Source organism: Hemitrygon akajei, chromosome 4 (assembly GCF_048418815.1).
Source record: "Hemitrygon akajei chromosome 4, sHemAka1.3, whole genome shotgun sequence".
Taxonomy (NCBI): Eukaryota; Metazoa; Chordata; class Chondrichthyes; order Myliobatiformes; family Dasyatidae; genus Hemitrygon; species Hemitrygon akajei.
Genome location: NC_133127.1, coordinates 67,551,228 through 67,571,961, shown reverse-complemented (window position 1 = coordinate 67,571,961; position 20,734 = coordinate 67,551,228). Strand labels below are relative to the sequence as shown.

Here is a 20,734-nt window from a genome sequence, read left to right as displayed (position 1 = left end):
CAGTTCAAATCAGTACTGTAACCAAAGGAGCAATGCAAGGATTGCTGATGTTTACAGGTGGGGAAGTGTTGAAGTGGATGCATCCATTTTCTATTGACATTGAAGTGTGTGGAAAGTGACATTCTAACAGATCTAAAATCACTCCCGCTTTTTAATATTAGTTAATTCTGCATTAATTTCAAATCAGTCCAAGCATGAAATGGTCCCCGGTAGGTGGAATCAAACTGACTCCTTTTTCCCTACTGCTTCATTGTTACTGATACTCACACACTTTCGGTATTTCCTTGCAAAAATAACACCATACAAAACTTCCACAATGAATTCACTTACTCTGTGGCCATAAATAATGCTTGAATGACACTATTCATATAGCACGTATTGCCCAGATTTATTAACCCAGTTTTTCCCGTTTCAGATTTTCCAGAAAGCCGTGACAAACAAGATGCCAAAGAATTCGAGTGTGATGTCCAAGCACTTTGATTAAGAGTGAGCTTCATTTTTTCTTCAGAAGGCTTTGGCAAATCCTGGAAACATCATTTACATATAATTACATAACAGAATCATAATACTTTGTCATCAAAAAAAGACTTTTTTTGAAAAAAGCATCAAATGGCAAATTCCTCTGCTGATAAATATTAGGAACTAATACAATTTTATAGTACTGCCGTAGCATACTAATATGTTCTATATTTCATTGAAATACATACTTTGTTACTCAGATAAACAGTAGTTTGTCTTTTACGTACCTTTTTAAACTATTTCCATGAAACTTTGACTAATTAACCAAAATGTACTGGTCCTAATATGTCCCAATTAACTGGAATCCACTGTATTAGATTTACCCTCTGTTGCATGAAATACCTTCATATTAAAGAGCACAGAATTGAACTGAACAAGTCACATGGGCAGAGTCACTATGAAGTATGCAGCAGGTGGTGGTTGGAAAACAATTTAATTGCATGTGATATATTTACAAAACATTCATTGCACCTTTTGTGCCAAGTTGCATATAGAATATTTTATGTAAAACCAATGTAATATGATTTGTACAAAGATGCTAAACGTGATACAATTTGGCTGTCTGCCAATTTTTATCTGAGTTATTTAGGTGGTCAGGCTCTGCACAAAATTAATAAATATTCAAACAATTTGCATTAAACTCCATTGTCTTCTGCAGAGCTGCACATTGCTGCTCTGATTATAAGTTATCCAATTTTATACTTTCTGTTACTTATAGTGTATATTCTCTGTAATTAGCGTTCAGGTTCATACCTTAATGGCCTCAAGGATGGGTTCATACAGATCAGGGAATCCAGAATACTGATACATCATACAATGTACCAACTCAGTTAACTGCAGCAGGAAGATTTTGCTGGCAGGTGAAGCTTCGTCTTTCAGAAACTGAACTAGCTTTATAATGTGAGGAACAATCTGTGGATAAATTGATTCATATGGTTACACAAGTATTCTAGATATAAATGAACAGGTTAAACATTTTTCATAATTGTTTTGACAATTTACTCTTGTCTACATCAAGACTATTATTCTCTTTATCAGTAAGTAACAAAAACAAAAAAAATATTGTAATAATCATGATGACAATATGAATATTTATATCACTTTTACTGATTGTTCCCTATCCATCTACCATAAATTCCTGAAAAAAAAAATCACAATTTTTACAATTGCCAGATCAACTGAGAGGGAACAAGAGAATGGGAGAGGGGTGCGGGCACAGGAGAGGAGAGAGAGGGGGGCAGGTGTGGGGGGGTGGAGGGAGAGGGACGGGCGCGGGAGGGGAGGGAGAGAGGAGGTGGGGGTGGTGTTGAGGTGAGACAGAGGCAGACAGGGAGACAGAGAGAAAGAGTGAGCGAGAGATAGATGGATTATTTAGAGCGGGTAAGTTCTAAGGAGGTTTAGGGAAAGGTTGGCAGCCTGGAGTACTCAGCCAGGGCTGGTGATGGAAGCGAATACAACAGAGACATTCAACAAGCTTGTGACTAGGCACAGAAATTGCAGAGAATGAATGGACACAGATATTGTGTAGGTAGAAGGGATGAGTTTAGTTTGGAATTTAACTTGTTTAATTAGTTCAGCACAACTTCTTGGGCTGAAGTACCTATTCCTGTGCTGCACACAAAGTTGGGAAACACTCCTTTAACAATGCTAAGGTGTCAAACAGTGCTGGGGTGATCCTGGGACAAGATGTGCCCAAATTACCCTCCAGTGCCTTGTAAAGTTCCCCATAGTGGAGGCATTTTCAATACTGTTACAGTGGCTTTAGCTCTCATGTAGTTAGTGCCACAGATATTTTATATCTGTGCCATTATATGAAGTCCTAATTTACAAGGAAAATAAAGAATATTAACTATGGAGTTATAACAACTTACTAAATGAAAGGCTTCTGGAGAATGCTGAAAGCTGAGCAGCATGTGGGAAAGAACCACCAGAGCTCCTGGCCGCACAATAGGATACCAAAGTCGATGAAATACCTGGCAGAGGAAGTCATCAATGAGCAATAATAATGATTGTTTCCACCCTGCACTTTCTGAAACCTTTGATCTTACACACAAATATGAATTCAGAAGAGGCAATGATTATTTTGTTCTCTATTATTCATGCATAATCTTTCAATTTTATTCAGACGTTTAAACCATGGAACAGCAAGTCAGGCACCACTCTTGCCCAACCTCACACTTGTACTTTCAGCAGAGTATACTGGCAACAGTTATGAGCAAAGACTTTGCCAATTTTCTTCTCTGTGATCAGAAATACTTCTGCTTGATACGTCAGAACATGTGTTCAACTTCTGTAACGAGAGTGACTAGTGCACATGGGATTCACCTCACTGTTAACTTTGAATCAGTTTGTAATTGTTCTATCTAATTCCATTAACAATGCAATGTTTTTGTTGTCCCTTCTAAGGATGCTTTTAGAAACATTCATTTAGGAAACATTTTAGAAAAGAAATAAAAAAATTATTCATTCAAAGGATGCTACTGACAACATAGATATTTACTGACTATCTCTAATGCCCAGGAACCAAGGAGGCATCTCAGAGTCAACCACGTTAGCTGGACTCACATAGACAAGTCAGGTAAGGATGGCTGATTACACTCACTGAAGTATATTAGTAAACCAGATGACTTTTCCGCAAGATCTGGGCAGTTTCACGGTTTATGTAACCGAAACTGATTTTTAATAATACTCCGGGGTTACTTAACTTACTAAATTCTTAAAATTTAAAACTTGCGTGTGTGTTCGTTATGTTATGGCATATAAACGACTTGGCCGAGAATACAAGTAGTCTGATTAGCAAATTTGCTGTTAACAGAAAGATTGGTGTTCTTGGAGAAAACAAAGAAGGTTGTCTGAGGATGCAAAAGGGTATAGGTCAGCTGGAAAGTTGTGTGAAGAGTTGAAAGATGGAATTAAATCCAGACAAGTGTGAGGTATTGCATTTTCAAATGTCAAATACTGCCAGGACATATACAGTAAATGTACAGAAAGATCCTGGTGTGCAAATTCATAGTTCCTCAGAAATGGCAACACAGGTGGATAGGGAAGTGAAGAAGGGATTCAGAATATACCAGCTGGGGTACTGGTATAAGATTGGGATATCACACTGAAAATGCCCAAAACCTTGGTTAAACTGCACTAGGAATACTGTGTACAGTTCTGGGTGCTGTGGTATGGAAGTACAAGTAGCATTAGGAAGAATGCATAAGATTCATCAGGACGTTTGCTGGAATTGAGGGCTTTAATAATGAGGAGACATTGGATAAGCTGGGATTCTTCTCTCTGATCCACTGGAGATTGAGGGGTGACTTTAAAAAGGTTTGTAAGATTACGAGGGGCATAGATAGGGTAGATCGTCATAATACTTTTCCCAAAATAATTTAGTCCAAAATAAGCAGCACAGGTCAGAGTAGTGAAATTTAAAGGAGATCGCTACATAGAGATTGAACATTACCTGGAATGAGCTGTTAGAGGAGATGGTTCTGGCAGGTATCATGACAAAATTTAAAAGACATTTGAACAGGTACTTGTTTAGGAAAATAGTAGAGGGGGAAAGACCTATTGCAGGCAAATGGGATTAGCAGAGAACAATATCATGGTTGGCACAGACAAGTTCGGTTGAAGGACCCACTTCTGTGTTACACAACTCTATGACTCTTCAAATCTCTTGATGAAAATGGCATGTGGGAGGTGCAGGAAGAGAGGAGAAATATGGTATTGGGAGAGATAATCAGCCATTCAGACAGACAAGATTTAAAAAAAAAATCCTGCAGTTTTGTCATCAGTGATATGTGTGTGTGCGTGTGTGTGTCTGTCTGTCTCTCACATATGTATATATAGGGGTGGAAGAGAGAGATGCACACGAGAAATTTATTATAAATTATTGTTCTGTAGATCTCCTGTTTCTTCAGATGAGATGTAAAACATGCTTCCCATCATACCAACACTTATAGTCACATCAACAGTAAATTTCGCCATTTTGTTCTCTTTTAATTGAAGCAATATTTCTCCTACTTACCCGTTCAATTTTACGTAATGTGACATCTATAAGGATGGTGAACTTCTGGACAGAGGCTAATCCCTTAAGTAGTGCAATCACCCATGTTTCAACATGCTGAGCTAATGGCCAAGAGAGCCAATCAATCATCCTTCAGAAAACAAAAATATATAATTAGAAACATTTAAGTGCTCTACAGTTTCCATATTTAAATTCTCAAGAATTCTGAAAGTACAGCATATAAATATATGCAAACTCAATTGTACTATTTCATTGTCACAATATGGGTTCAAATTAGTTTTTGATATTCCTTTCCCTCCCTTAGAACAAATATTCCCTGCCATGCCATTCACTTTCTATGATCTAGAAGGTCAAATTTTCCTTACAGAAAGTTTTCATTCATTTAAATTGACATCTGCACAACCTGCACATGTATGATGTCAAGAAGCTGCTTCAAACACTCGGCATGATTTACCTTCAGTTGCAACTTACTTCTTCATCTTCAGTCTTTTCATCAATTTCCCCACCCATTGTCATTTTCTATTCAATGTTCATCATAGCTTCAGAGAAGACCACCTCACTGAATAGTATTTCAAATTCCTACATAAGCAATCACATTGTTCTGCAAAATGGGTGTAAGAAAGGGGTCAAATACAATACTTAAACCAGGAATCTCAGCTCTTCCCCTCTTCCTCCACTCTGGATCTCCATTCCCATAGAAATATTAGGGGGCTGATCTGACACCCAGTCTTGGCCAAGTACAACTTTTTCCAGTAAAATATCCAGCAGATAAAAGACACTGGTGGCCTCAAACCTGATGGCATGAACATTAGTTTTATCTACTTCCAGTAATTTCTTTTTGCCCCATTCTCTTCTCTCTTCTATTCGTCCCTCTGCCCTCTTACCTCTCCTCCTCACCTACCTATCACCACCTGTAGTGCCCATCCTTCTCTTTCTCCCAGGGTCCACTCCATCTCCTATCAAATTCCTTCTTCTCCAGCCTTTTTCATCTCCTCCCAGCTTCATCACCTCCCCATCCAACTGGCTTCACTTAACACCTTCTAGTTTGTCTTCTTTCCACTCCCCCACCACCATCTTATCCTGGCGCCTTCCCCCTTCATTTCCAGTCCTGATGAAGGATTGGCTGTTTATTAATTTTCATAGATGCTGCCTGACCTGCTGAGTTCCTCAAGCATTTTGTGTGTGCTGGTGTAAATTATTTCTTTAATAAAAGAAAAATAATAAAAAGATTAGGTTTAGTTGGAAGCCAAATAGCACACATTAATGAAACTATTAAGTTACTCAGTTGAGGTTTTAAACTTATTTTAAATCAGGTTATTCACAGGTGGAGCAAATGGAGTTTCATGAAAAAATCCTGAATAAATCCAGTTTCAACAACATTAATAAATGAATCAGTTTACTCAAATTCAAAAAGGAATTCTTGTAGAAAGATGAAAAGAAAGAAACAATTACATTGGGGCTAGATCAGTCATTCCCTAGGAAGAAAGCTTGAGCAAGATTGGTCTGTATTTACTTTTCGAAGGAGGAGAGCTGCTCTCTCACTGAGACAAGATTTGAGAGAGAATGACAGGATAATACTGAGAGGCTATTTCCTCAGGAGAGGGACAGTCACAGGATAAGAATTGGCTAAGGGGAATGTAAATCTTTGTAACTTTCTGCTTTCACCACTGCAGTTATTGAATACACTTAAGTGTAAAATTGATGGGCTTTTGATTCCTAATCAAACTAATGGATAGGAATGATGAAGCAGATTTGAGTAGCATATACTTTCTGCAGCTGCTTTTATTCTTTATGTTAGCTTCTGTTTCTCAATCTGGTTGTAGAGGTCTGTGGATGTTGTTACATTTACAACTTACATTTATTGAAAAACTGAACCCAAAACCTAACTACTGCAATATGAAGTGTACTTCAGACTTGTCTGTATTGTTGCCAGCCTATATCCAGATACAGGCCATCCTCCAGTAATGAATGAGCCCGATGTCACTGATGCTCAGAAGTCACAAGAAACCCCCCCCCCAAAAATCACTTGATGTGATAACCATGACTGGTATTAAAAGCACACAGACTGATATATTATAAAAAAAAACTAAAGGTGGACAGAGGGAAGACCTTCAGCGGTTTACTGGGGCAAACATACATATATAGGTTTGATTTTTGAATTTAATAATGTTGTGGGAGCTTGTTCAGTGTAGGGATATCTATATGTAGGGCACTCTTAACCCAGAGACAAGCTATACAATTTATCAAAGCCTGTTACTCATGCCTATCCTATAGTCACCGGAATTAGAACACAGCAATCTACAGCACGTTACAGGCCTTTCAGCCCACAATGAAGTGCCAAACATGCAACCTATGCTAGAAATTGCCTAGAACTACTGCATAGCCCTCTATTTTTCTAAGTTTCACATACCTTTCCAGGAGTTTCTTAAAAAAACCCTACTGCATCTGCCTCTACCACCATCACTGGCAGTGCATTCCACACACCCTCCATTTGCTGTGTGAGAAACTTACCTCTGACATTCTGTACCTACTTCCAAAAACTTAAAACTCACGTTATCCATTTCAACCATGGGGAATAGGTCTCTGATGATCCACATGATAAATGCCCTCTCATCATCTTATACACCTCTATCAGGTCACCTCTCATCCTCTGTCGCTCCAAGTTCACTCAACCTATTCTCATAAGGCATGCTCTCCAATCCAGGCAACACCCTTGTAAATTTCCTCTGCACTCTCTCTATTGTATCCACATCCTTTCTGTAGCGAGGTGACCAGAACTGAACACAGTACTGCAAGTGGGGTCTAACTAAAGTCTTATATAGCTGTAATATTACCTCAGGGCTCTTGAACTCAATCCCATGGATGATGAATGACAACACACCATACGCTTTCTTAACAACACTGTCAACCTGTGCAGCAGCTTTGAGTGTCCTATGGACACAGACCCCAAGATCTTTCTGATCCTCCACACTGCCAAGTCTTACCATTTATATTATATTCTGTCTTCAAAATTCACCTACCAAAATGAATCACTTCACACTTTCCTGGGTTGAACTCCATCTGCCATCTCAGCCCAGTTCTGCATCCTATCGATGTCTCACTGTAACCTCTTAGAACCCCCCCAGACAATCCAGAACACATCCAACTTTTGTGTCATCAGCAAACTTACTACTTCCTCATTCAGATCATTTATAAAAATCACAAAGAGGGCTCCCAGAACAGAGGGAACCCTGGTCACTGACCTCCATGCAAAAAATGAACCATCCACAACCACCCTTTGCCTTCTGTGGGCAAGTCAATTCTGGATGCACAAAACAAGGTCTTCTTCATCCCATGGCTCCTTACTTTCTGAACGAGCCTTACCTGGGGAACCTTATCAAATGCCTCACTGAAATCCATATACACCACAGCCACAAGTCCACCTTCATCAATGTGTTTTGTTTTATCCTCAAAGAATTCAGTCAGGTTCATAAACACAACCGCCCTTGATAAAGCCATGCTGACTATTCCTAATCAGATTATGTCTCTCCAAATGCTCATAATTCAGCCTCTCAGGATCTTCTCTAACAACTTGCCCACCACTGAAGTAAGACTCACTGGTTTATAATTTCCTGGGTTATCTCTACTCCCTTTCTTGAACAACAGAAAAACATTTGCAAACATCCAATCCTCTGGTACTTCTCCAGTCCCTATTGATGATGCAAAGATCATCGACAGAAGCTCAGCAATCTCCTCCCTCACTTTCCATAGCAGCCTGGGTACATCCCGTCCGGAGTTGGCTCTTCCATGTCTCTGCTACTTTTGGGTGTGGGGGGTCTATAAAAAACACCCAGTAGAATTATTGGCTCCTTCCTGTTTCTGATTTCCACCCACACTGACTAAGTAGACAATCCCTCCATGACTTCCTGCTTTACTGCAGCTGTGATACTATCCCTGATTAGCAATGCCATGCCCCACCTTTTTTGCCTCCTTCCCTGTCCTTCTGAAACATCTAAAGCCTGGCACACTCAACAGCCATTCCCGCCCCTGAGACATCCAAGTCTGTAATGGCCACAATGTCATAGTTCCACGCATTGATCTATATGCTAAGTTTATCCGCCTTGTTTACGATACTCCTCATATTAAAATAGACACATCTCAAACCATTTGGCTAAGTGCATCTTTGCTCTATCATCTGCCTACCCTTCCTCACAAACTGCCTACAAGCTGTTTCTACTTGAGCACCAACTGCCCCATCCTCTGCCTCTTCACTTTGGTTCCCAGCCCCTGCAGATCTAGTTTAACCCCTCCCCAATAGCATTAGCAAACCTCCCTCCCAGGATATTGGTTCCCCTCCAGTTGCTGGTGCAACCCGCCCCACTTGTACAGGTCACCCCTTCCCCAGAAAAGGTTCCAATGATGCAAGAACCTGAAACCCAGTCCCTTGCACCATCTCCTCAGCCACTCATTTGTCTGCACTATCTTTCTGTTCTGACCTTCATTAGGTTGTGATACTGGGAGTATTCTGGAGATTACCACTTTGGAGGTCCTGCTCCTGAGTCTTCTTCCTAATTTCCTAAACTTACTGCGCAGGACCTCTACCCCCTCACCTGCCTACAATATTGGTACCAACATGTACCACGACTTTTGGCTGCTCACCCTTGCCTTCAAGAATATTCTGCAACTGCTCAAAGACCCTGGATCCAGCACCCAGGAGGCAACACACTATCCTAGTGTCTCTTTTGTTGCCACAGAATCTCCTGTCTGTCCTCCTAACTATCGAGTCCCCTATGACTATTGTTCCACCAGACTTCACCCTACTCTTCTAAGGCTGAGAGCTGACGGCAGTGCTATTAGTCTGGCTGTTGCTGTCTTGCCCAGATAGGCCATCCCTCTCATCAGTATCCAAAGGGGTATATCTGTTGCTGAGAGGAATGGCCACAGGGGGACCCTGCATTGACTTCTTTCTGCCTTTACCTCTCTCGGTGTTCACCCATCTACTTCCTGAATTCTGTACTCTGGGTGTAACTACTTGCTCAAAAGTGTTATCTATCAATTGCTCTGCCTCCCGAATGATCCTTAGTTCAACCAGCTCCAGCTCCTTAATATGGTCTTTCAGAAGCTGGAGTTGCCTGCACTTCCTGCAGGTGTAGTCATCAGGGAGACCATCAAATTCCATGAATTTCCACATCTTAAAGGAGGAGCATTCCACTGCCATATCTGCCTGCACTGTACTATGGGCAACCAAGACCAAATTAGCAATAACAAAAGGAAAAACCTACCCTTCTTACCCGTTTCATTGGCTACAGACTCTTCTCGTTGAAGTCTCTAAGCTCCCATGCTGACTCTAGCTCCCACTCCAACAACTGCCAACTTTATCTCTCTCGTTTGATTTAAAAAGTAAGAGAAACCCCTGCACAAGGAAGAAGAACTCACCATGTTTGGTGGTGCTCCGCCTGCCTTCTGCTACCTTGAATGCCTCATCCATCTCAATTTTAAGCATTTAAATCACCTAGCATCCAGCTGCAAAGGGAAGACCATTTTACAATACCACCAAACTGAAAATGTGTCTTCCACTTACAAACCTAAACTGCTGGATTTTAATTTTAGCTGTGGATCTTAGATTGGGCTTTGTTCACCCACTTTCTGCCTCCTTCAATTCACTTGCATTTACAGATCGTTCTTTCAATTTTCTTCTTGAACACTCCAGCCCTCAAGTTTTAATTATCATGTTGATGTTAAGACCTTTGAACAGTATTTGCTGAAGGAGAGCCACATCTGTCTACATAATAGCACTGAACACAATTCAATAATGAATCTGTTTGCTGAAAATTACTTTGGAGTGATTCGAGGACTTGACAGAAATGTGAGTTCTTTCTTTACCTGCACAGAGCACAAGTCATGCTGACATCTTTAACATTTTGATCTGTGATTAGGCTCCTAATGAGAACTGTTATCATTTGTAATGGGATGTGCTGAACAAGACTTGCCAGAGCAATAGACGGTTCAAATATGGAATCTGTAAAGCAAGCAGATGGGAGCTTTTTTTTTCTCGTTTTGATTCAGTAAACAGCAACCACTTAGCATTCAATAATCGATACGGTTGAATAGTGATTGCCAATATACTAGAAAAATAATTCATTGTACATCAATATGAACACAATTCACAAAAGCAGAGTAAGCATTCAATAATTGATACGATATACAAGAAAAGAATGGAAGTCGGACTGAATAATTTAACAATTTATCTTTCTATTTATCAATTATGGGGAAAACACCACCCCCTTACTCACAAAGGAGAAACAACGTGTTTCCATGTCAATTTACAATTGGATGATTTGATTTATCTAGGCCCTCCAGGGCTCTGTGCAATGCGAGGGAGCTTTAGGCAGAATTTTGACTCTTTCACTTCAGACACCAAACACACACACAGGGTAGAAAGAGATAAAAGTTCGCTGTTTGTTTTCCTTGTCCCAAATCACAATAGTCAATGAAAGAGTATCTTTGAAGAGGAATGAGAATAAGGGTATTGGAGTATTGGAGGCTCCCCATTCAAAAACATTAAAAGAGAATGCCTGATTAAATTTACAAAACCAATAAAAGTCATCCTTTGAGGTATTCATTACCTGTAGCAGAGATTATTACGAACACCTCTTGTAGAGAAGGCAGAAGTGCAGTAGGCTCAGCTTTCCAAATGCTTTGGAGCAAATTGCTTATTTTGTTCACCTGAGAAATAAATCCACGAAGCTCTTCCTCTTGCGTAGCATTGCACTGGAACTGACTAATCGTCCTTACTAATTGTTGGCAGAACAGTACTGCTGATTTACCCTTTGGCATGCAGTGCACAAAGTCAGACAACAACTCACTCAACTTAGCACACAGCAAAGGCTCTGGCCTCTCACAAACTAATCGCAAAACTTCATTGTGCATGAAGCTGAAGATTTCAAGCACAGAAGGACAACTCATTATAAGTTTTAATCCCATGTGGATATAGTCAATGATGCCAATATCTTTCTTATCTAATGATCCATAACCTTGTTGCAGAAGGTTTAGGATAAAGCCCTTGTTAAAGAATTCTTCAAATTCACAACGATGGTATCTGGCATAGGCATCAAGTACCTGATGACCCACTTGTTTCTGGAAATTGTCCTCCCCAATTAAAATTAACCGTGTGGTTAGATGAAACATTGCCTTGCATTGCTCCTGGTCAACGGAGTTTTCAGCAGCATCTACCACTTTCTTCACAATCCCCCTCTTCACAGATAGAGGGTGTGAAGAGGTAATGAGTGCTTCCAATATCTTATCCATCATAGATTACAACACCTCAATGTTACAACGGAGGTAATTAGAACCTAGAAGAGGGAAACAAGATAAAAGGTTTAATTAAAAAAAATTCAAAGTAGATAGTTAATTCCACTCTTCAAATCCCATCCAACTGACTTTCTGAAAAGTTACAAGACCTTGTGAAATAGGCAATCACAATTAAACTGCAAAAAGGGAAGCATCCTCATCCTTTACTCTATGAAATGTATGTAGCACCACAAGTTCCTTGAATAAACTGATTTAGATTAAGCTCAAGAAACCCAAAGAAAATACCAAGTTATATCATGAAGTGAGAAAACATTACAAAAAATATTTTAAAATTTGTCCTGATTTATTCCACCCCCAAGGAATCCAAAAAGGTTTTCTAAGTGCAGGCCCCAAGATTATCAAATTTTTTTGTCATTGAATTTCATTTGTCATTTAAATTTCTTCTAGCACTATAAACCTTGAAGATCTCCACAATCTTCCAGTTATTGATCTAATCCACAATCTTTGACTAACTTTCTGTCACCACTGGCCCAAGCTCTGAAGTTCCCAATTTTCCACCTCAGAATTCAAGTTCCCTGAAACCTACATTTTCGACCAAGCTAATATTTCTGCTCTTAATATTCTCATAACAAACATAACTTCCAGGGCGCCTAGGCATGACTTGAGTAGCAGCAGTACTCTCTATGGATATGATTAAATACTCCCATTTCAGTCTGATACAGCTAAAAAGCACAACTGTTTCCAAGGTCAGTACAGCCAACAAAGATGTCTTAATGCTTTTAAATGAACTATCGCTGCTAAAAACTGATGGAAACGACACTGATTGTGGTTGGAAACGCCCACATAGGATACCTTTCAGGAAGTGCGGGTGCAGAGCAGGGAAATGGGGTTTTAAACTATACCGATCATCTTGCTGGCAAATGTGCAGTCTCTGGTGAATAAAATCGATGATCTCAGGACTAGGGTGCTGAATCAGAGGGACATTAGGACAATGTGTGTCCTTTTCTTCCACGGAATCCTGGTTAACTCCTTCCATACCAGCTGCAGCAATTCAGATCAATGGGTTTACTATACACCATCAAGATAGACCTACAAAGTCTTTCAAAAGCAGAGGTGGAGGGGTATGCCTCATGATCAACTCTTCTTGGTGCACAAATATATTAGTGCTGTCCCAATTCTGCTCACCAGACCTGGAGTAGCAGTTAAGTGTCGTTCTTTTTACCTACCACAGGAGTTCTCTGGGGGTCATTTTGGTGGCAGTATGCATTTCACCTCAGGTCAATGTCAAGCAGGCTTTAGATGATCTGAGCAATGGGATCAACATGCACGAAACAACACAGCCTAATGCCTTTACCATCGTTTTGGGAGATTTTAATCAGGTCAGTCTGGAAAAAAAATCACTAAGCAATTAGCATCAACAGATCACTTGCAAAACCAGAGGGAACAACACACTGGACCATTGCTACACCACCATCAAGAATGCCTGCAAGGGAATTCCACGCCCTCACTTCCGGAAGTCTGATCACTTAGCTGCACTTCTATTCCCTGAATATAGGCAGAGACTGAAGACTGTAGCATCGGTAGCAAAGAAAACAAAGGTATGGACAAGGGGAGCACAGGAGCGCCTACAGGACTGCTTTGAATCAGTGGACTGGGCTGTATTCAGGGATTCATCTTCGAACCTGAATGAGTATGCTGGAGTTGTTACTGACTTCATTAAAACCTGTGTAGATAAGTGTGCGCCCACAAAGACTTACTGTACATTCCCAAACCAAAGCCGTGGATGGTACATCATCTACTGAAGGCTAGATCTGTGGCATTCAAGTCTGGCAATCCAGGCCTGATTTGTGGAGGGCTATTTCAAGGGCGAAGAGACAATTTTGAATGAGGTTGGAGGCGACATTGGATACACGGCAACTCTGGTAGGGTTTATAAGACATTACTTCCTACAAAGCGAAACCCAATAGCATGAATGGCAGCAATGCTTCACTACCAGATGAACTCAATACCTTCTATGCTCACTCTGAAAGGGAGAACACAATGTCAGCTATGAAGATCTCTGCTGCATCTGATGACCCTGTGATCTGTCTCAGAGGCTGATGTTAGGCTGTCTTTAAAGAGGGTGAACCCTCGCAAGGTGGAAGGTCCTGATGGAGTATCTGGTAAGGCTCTGATAACCTGTGCCAACCAACTAGTGGGAGTATTCAAAGACACTTTCAACCTTTCACTGCTATGGGTGGAAGTTCCCACTTGCTTCAAAAAGGCAAAAATTATACCAGTGCCTAAGAAGAACAATGTGAGCTGCCTTAATGAATATCACCCGGGAGCATTCACATCGACAGTGATGAAATGCTTTGAGAGGTTGGTCATGACTGAACTCCTGCCTCAGCAAGGACCTGGACCCATTGCAATTTGCCTATCGTTACAATAGGTCAACGGCAGGCACAATCTCAATGGCTCTCCACATGGCTTTAGACCACCTAAACAACACAAAAACCTAAGTCAGGATGCTGTTTATCGACTATAGCTCAGCATTTAATACCATCATTCCCACAATCCTGATTGAGGAGTTGCAGAACCTGGGCCTCTGTACCTCCCTCTGTAATTGGATCCTTGCCTTCCTAACCAGAAGATCACAGTCTGTGTGGATTGGTGATAACATATCCTCTTCACTGATGATCAACACTGGTGCACCTCAGGGATGTGTGCTTAGCCCACTGCTCTACTCTCTCTATATACTTAACTGTATGGCTAGGCATAGCTCAAATACCATCTATAAATTTACTGATGATACAAACATTGTTGTTAGAATCTCAGGTGGTGACGAGACAGTGTACAGGAGTGAGGTATGACAACTAGTGGAGTGGTGCCACAGCAACAACCTGGCACTGAACATCAGTAAGATGAAAGAGCTGATTGTGGACTTCAGGAAGGGTAAGATGAAAGAACACATACCAATCCTCATAGAGGGATCAGAAGTGGAGAGAGTGAGCAGTTTCAAGTTCTCTGGAGATCTAACTTGGTCCCAACATATTGACGTAGTTATAAAGAAGGCATTATTAGGAGTTTGAAGTGATTTGGCATATCAACAAATACACTCAAAAACTTCTATAGATGTACTGTGGAGAGCATTCGGACAGGCTGCATCACTGTCTGGTATGGAGGGGCTACTGCACAGGACTGAAAGAAGCTGTAGAGGGTTGTAAATCTAGTCAGCTCCATCTTGGGTACTAGCCTGCAAAGCACCCAGGACATCTTCGAGGAGTGGTGTCTCAGAAAGGCAGCATCCATTATTAAGGACCTCCAGCACCAAGGGCATGCACTTTTCTCACTGTTACCATCAGATAGGAGGTACAGAAGCCTGAAGGCACACACTCAGCAATTCAGGAACAGCTTCTTCCCCCCTGCCATCCAATCTCTAAATGGACATTGAACCCTTGCACACCACCTCACTTTTTAAAAATATACAATATTTCTGTTTTTTGCACTTTTTAAAATCTATTCAATATATGTATATTGTAATTGATTTACTTATTATTTTATTTATTTTTCTCTTCTATAATATGTATAGCATTGAACTGCTACTGCTAAGTTAACAAATTTCACGCTACATGCGGTGATAATAGACCTGATTCTGATAAATTAAGAAGAGGGTGAGGCCAATTTGCCCCTTGAGTCTCCCTTGTCATGTAATAACAGCTGAACTGATTGTAACCTCAATTTTACATTCCTCTTTCACCTTTCACCCCCTCCCTCACTTTTATCCAGAAACTACTTCTGCTTTCAAAACATTTTCCTTATGTGATCCTAATTCAAGTTTAATTTGATGACGTGTCTGTGAATCTCCATGTAATGTTTCATGTCATTAGTGTTAATTTTGGATAGCATCATTGTATTGCATCGGACAGGAATGTCAGAATATTCTTGAAAGTGTATAACCTTAATAGGCAGCACATAGGTGTATAGTTATCGACAGAACACTACCCCTCATGAAAGGACTTAAATCTACTGAGCTGGAAAGTCATAGAACATATCAATTATGAATTGATGAATCATGATATTACCTGTGAAGAAGACTCCAAGAAGTAATGTAATGTGGCACTACATTGATTTCTTTTTCCATAACCACACTGTTAGGTCCGAGGTCTATTGATTACTCCCAAGGTGGTGGCTGCTGAAGGGAATGAGAAAAGGAGGGTGATACAGAGACAATAAAAAAAATCCCATCAGTACTGCAAAGAGCACATGGAGAATTTATGCCAACCTAAAGGTAATTTCCCCTGCTCCTCACTAAATTACTGACCAATACTTCATCCGACCTCTTATGAAAGTTCAGTTGAAATATTGAGGCTTACAGAACTGTAAATTTTCATCTTTAAGATATACAGTAATGAAAGGATACAATTTATGCTTCCCTTTATGGCTACCAAAGGATTTGCAATTAATCACTGACCACACAAACATCATGGAAAATACTTAGAAACATTTTCTGAAAAAATACTCGTTTTCAGAGAATGAAAATTCAAATCTCACCAGTAAAGTATTAGCTAATCAGAACAAATCACATTTAAAATAGATAAGAATTAAAACCGAAGGATTTAACTGCCAAAAACTGAAATCCTAGTTAATAAAAGAAAACACGATTGGCAATGTTTATTCTAGATGACCTGAACTGACACTTTTGTCCAAAACACCAACAAGTTAAACAAAAGTCATGTGTGCAGAAGCACACGAAGTTTCTCGTAGCACACAATTGCAAAATGTTTAGTCAGCAGTTTTACTGTTTCCTTCAAACTGCAAAGTGTCCTTCCTTGAATCGAACAAATTAGAATAACATTCCAGTAAGTTACTACAAACTAAACGGCTAGAAGAAAACGAAAGGTAGTTCGTATTCCAGTCATCCGAACTGACTTCGCATTTCATCACCATAACACTGCAATTTTATCCGCACATGACACAGCACACTAGATATTTAAAATACACAAGCAAAAAAAAATTCGGTAGAGAATTGTAAAAGGAGAAGCCGGAGGGCATAAGTGTTCATACTTAAATAAAAACCAACAATGACAGAAAGTAAATAAACGATGATGTTGCAAATCATGTGCAGGCGCTTTAGGCCAAAACAATCGCGCCTCGAGTTAGCGGCGAAAATGTGTGCGGCGTCTCGACGCCCCGAAGAGAAGTGTACCCGAGCTTACCGACGGAAACCATGGCAGTGGCGGTCCGTCCGGTCAGACTGCAGCCGGACCCTCGGAGCGGCTCGGTCCCCGGCAGCCTCGCCTCACAACGGCGGCTCCACCGCCGGGCAGCCAGACGTCAGCGCGACTCGGGCACACAAGACCCCGCAGCGCTTCGTCGTCGCCGGTCGGCGGACCGCCGTGCTTGTCAGCGGGCAGGGGCGGCCGCTGCGATTTCCATTCCTCGTTCGGGTTCCGCCGCTGCCGTACCCGACGGGATTATCGGCGCCGAGTTGTAAGCGTTTCCTCGTAGCCAGGCAAATACGAGGATACCTCAGACGGAATTACCCAAATGATGACAATGTAATTTCACCGAGATAGGGTAATTAGCAAAGTGGACTGTATAGTTAAACAGCTCCGACAGATTGAGTCTTCTATATAGCTACCCGGTATGATTTACTTGCAGTTAGTAGTACCACAGTCTCATTTTAATGCTTTGAAATAAATCGAGTTATAGGCATGATATTACCCATACAGTGACACTGTTAAAACCAGTGCATTCGTGTACAGTGCCTTCAATAGACACGGTACATTTTATAATTCGAATTATTGATTGCGTGGCAAAATATAAAACGTCACCAAGTTTAATAAACGTTAACTTGTTTATGTAATGTATGTTTGTTATATTTTAATGCATCGAGCTGCTGTGGCAAAAAAAAGCTATTTTTGTTTGTGGGGCTTTATGTATACCCTGGGCCTGTATGCCTGTAGTAATGAATTTGAACTTGAACAATGATGGGTCAAAGCAGACAATCTTATAAAATTAAGTTCAGATGGGATACTCATTTGGTCTACTCACGCATACCTCTGCAAAACCTGTAGTTTTTACATCTCAGCAATTTAAAAGCATTGTGGGGACTCTATAGTATTCTTGTACCCACAGGTCTATTTAGAAGACCACCCTTTGTATGTATTGCCCTTAATATTAAAATAGTTATCCTATTACTAATCCTGAACTCCTCTATTACTGTGTTGTGATTTAACTTGAAATGGTACACAGGATCAATAGTACTTGGGGGTACTGTCCATCTCGTAGGACAAGAGTGTGTTAAACTCTGGGTTTGAACTACAGTATTGAGTTTATTGGTGAATTCTATGTTGAACATTGTTACGGTGAGGCACTGGACTCAGGTTCAGGACTCTGACACATTTGCTGCAGATGAAGGCAGGTTGAAAAGTCACACAATTTGCTGGTCTTAATTTTCTTGTAGTTTTCTCAAGCAGCTGAGGTTGGTACAGCTATCCTTTGGAGATCCTGACTACTGATGGCTGGTTCCCAATTACCCGTGTTGCTGATTGCCACTTTGTAGCTCACTCCCAGATACAGTATCCTAATAGTGAAGGTATGAGTGTCCAACGGTGCATGATTCAATGGTCAGTTCAATATATTCTTGGGGATGCAGCCTCCTTCTATCTGATAACCTGATCAATCCACTTCAGACAGAATTGGATTAGTAGTGAATGTATGCTGCTAGACTCAGAATATCCGAGGATATCTGGGTTGATCACACCATACTAGGAGGTGTCTGGGATGCTTCTGAGACAGAGAATAGTTTTGCCTTTTCTCATGCTTTCTATAGCCTGAATTTCAATGGCATCAAGGAGTGTAAATAAGATACAGGTTTAGTTGACTGACAGTCTGGTGTTCTTCATCAGACCTGTTGGTCCACACGTGCTCATTTAGCTTGGATGTAATAACTCCAGCTTTTGGAAAGCACTTGTTGATTTCAGCATGAAGTAGCAGGCTGCTGGAGATTACGGAGCCCAGATATATGGAACGATTTACTCCCTCCAAGAAGACAGAATTAATTGGTGGTATGGCAGGGTTTTGGGCTGTGACATTTGCCGAGAGAAGGAGGAGGGGCCCCAGGGGGAAGTAATAAGCAGGTGAGATGAGGTGAAAGGTCAGAGTGGGGACTAGAGGGAGGGGGGAGGGAAATATGTTCACCAGAAGGAAAAATATTCATGCCATCAGGTTGGAGGGTACCCAGATGTTGCTCCTCTACCCTGAGGGTGGCCTCATCTTGGTACAAGATGGACACATCGGAATGTGAATAGAGATAAAATGTTTGGCCACCAGGAAGCTCTGCTTGTGGCGGATAGTGCTGAGGTGCATGATGAAGAGGTCCCCCAATTTACGACAGGTCTCATCAATGTAGAGGAGGCCGCATCGGGACACCGGGAGATTTGTAGGTGATGTGTTGCCTCAACTAGAAGGACTATTTGGGGCCCTGAATGGAGCTGAGGGAGGAGGTGTATGGGCAGGTGTAGCACATAGGCTGCTTGCAGGGATAAACGCCAAGAGGGATGTTACATACCCTGTAACTGGGTGTCTTACCAGCAAAGATAGAAGTGTCCGTTGGAGTCTGGTGGTACTATTTTCAACAATATTTATTAGCAAAAATATACAAAATAATATCAATGCAAATAGACAGAGAATATACGTTAGCAATACTAAACCTAAAAGTGTGGGTATAATAATAATCACTAATGAAACAAGCTCTATCGTTGTCTAGGGGATAATGAATTGTCAGATGGAAATATAAAGTTCAGTTCAGTTCTTGCAGGCTGCGGTAGTTGTTGGTCGCTGTGTTGCAACTGTTGGAGAGAGAGAGAGAGAGAGAGAAAACGTGTAAGCAGTAACAGCTATTGTCTTGCCAACCTTCCTTTACGATTTTGATCCGTCGATGCGTTGTTGTTGTGCCCATTCAGGTATGACCTCACCGTCCTTTAGCTAGACCGTTCTTCCGTGGTGGACTCATCACCCAGGCAAGGGTGGACACACACACAAGCCCCCACCAGCCTCACTATAAAACACTGTGAGCTAAAATTTACCGACCCTTCGTTCGGTCTTCGATGTCCCACCCTGTCTCGTGGATTTCTGATGCTCACTAGTGTTTCTCCTGGTGCGTCTGAGGGGTGTCACCCCAGACCTCACTTTTATACCCACTCATGGGGTCTCAGGTGTCAATCAGGTTGGGATGATGTAACCCATCAAACCAGCCCACTCTGGTTGCCCCCTGAGGGGTTTCAATGAATAGAACAGTACCAAGTAAACAATCCTTCTCCAAAAGACAATAGCAGTAATCAATGGTTCCGCTCCCCTTTTGTTAGTAGGAGCCGTTCCACCATGGGGTACCTCTTAGCTGTGTCTCTCTTTCATTAACTTTCATGAGCTGTTATCAATAACAACTGCCCTGGCAGATTTCCTTTTGTCTCTCTTACTTCCTTGTTAGCAGCATCGAATAGTAGCGATTTGCGATTCTCCAAAAAGTGGGGGGCATGGGCCACTCTGCACCCTTCTGCCCATCAGAGTTGTTCATCCTTTGTAACAGGGAGATTAGTGGGGAGGGATGAATGAACAATGGGATCGCGGAGGGATCAGCCCGAATGCAGAAAGCATGGGGAGGGGCAAGGTAAAGACATGTTTGGTGGTAGGATCCCTTTGAAGCTGGCAGAAGTTGCTGAGAATGATATGTTGGATGCAGAGGCTGACGGGGTGGTAGGTAAGGATGAGAACTCTATCGCTGTTAAGGTGGCAGGATGACAGGGTGAGCATGGATGTACGGGAAATGGAGGAGATGCAGGTGAGGGTAGTATTGATAGTGGAGGGAAGGAAACCCCGTTATTTAAAGAAGGGGGACATCTCTGATGTCTTGGAAAGGAATGC

General features: G+C 41.3%; 1 protein-coding gene across 4 annotated transcripts in view; it reads right to left on the bottom strand.

Moving 5' to 3' along the window:
- The window catches only part of usp38 (ubiquitin specific peptidase 38), a 33,737-nt gene extending 16,584 nt beyond the window's left edge, over positions 1–17,153 (bottom strand). For 2 of the 4 annotated variants that reach the window (XR_012098630.1, XM_073042770.1), the window contains exons 1-8: positions 17,026–17,153; positions 15,892–16,001; positions 11,143–11,868; positions 10,400–10,535; positions 4,538–4,667; positions 2,391–2,492; positions 1,273–1,431; positions 331–524 (exon numbers count right to left, since the gene is read on the bottom strand). Coding sequence is in view for 3 of the 4 variants with exons in the window: in XM_073042770.1 (XP_072898871.1) it covers positions 331–524; positions 1,273–1,431; positions 2,391–2,492; positions 4,538–4,667; positions 10,400–10,535; positions 11,143–11,827 (1,406 nt within the window). In the remaining variant the exon portion in view is untranslated. The remainder of the gene's footprint in view (positions 1–330; positions 525–1,272; positions 1,432–2,390; positions 2,493–4,537; positions 4,668–10,399; positions 10,536–11,142; positions 11,869–15,891; positions 16,002–17,025) is intronic. The other 2 variants (XM_073042771.1, XM_073042772.1) reach the window with 2 other exon arrangements.
- Positions 17,154–20,734: the final 3,581 nt, after the last annotated feature.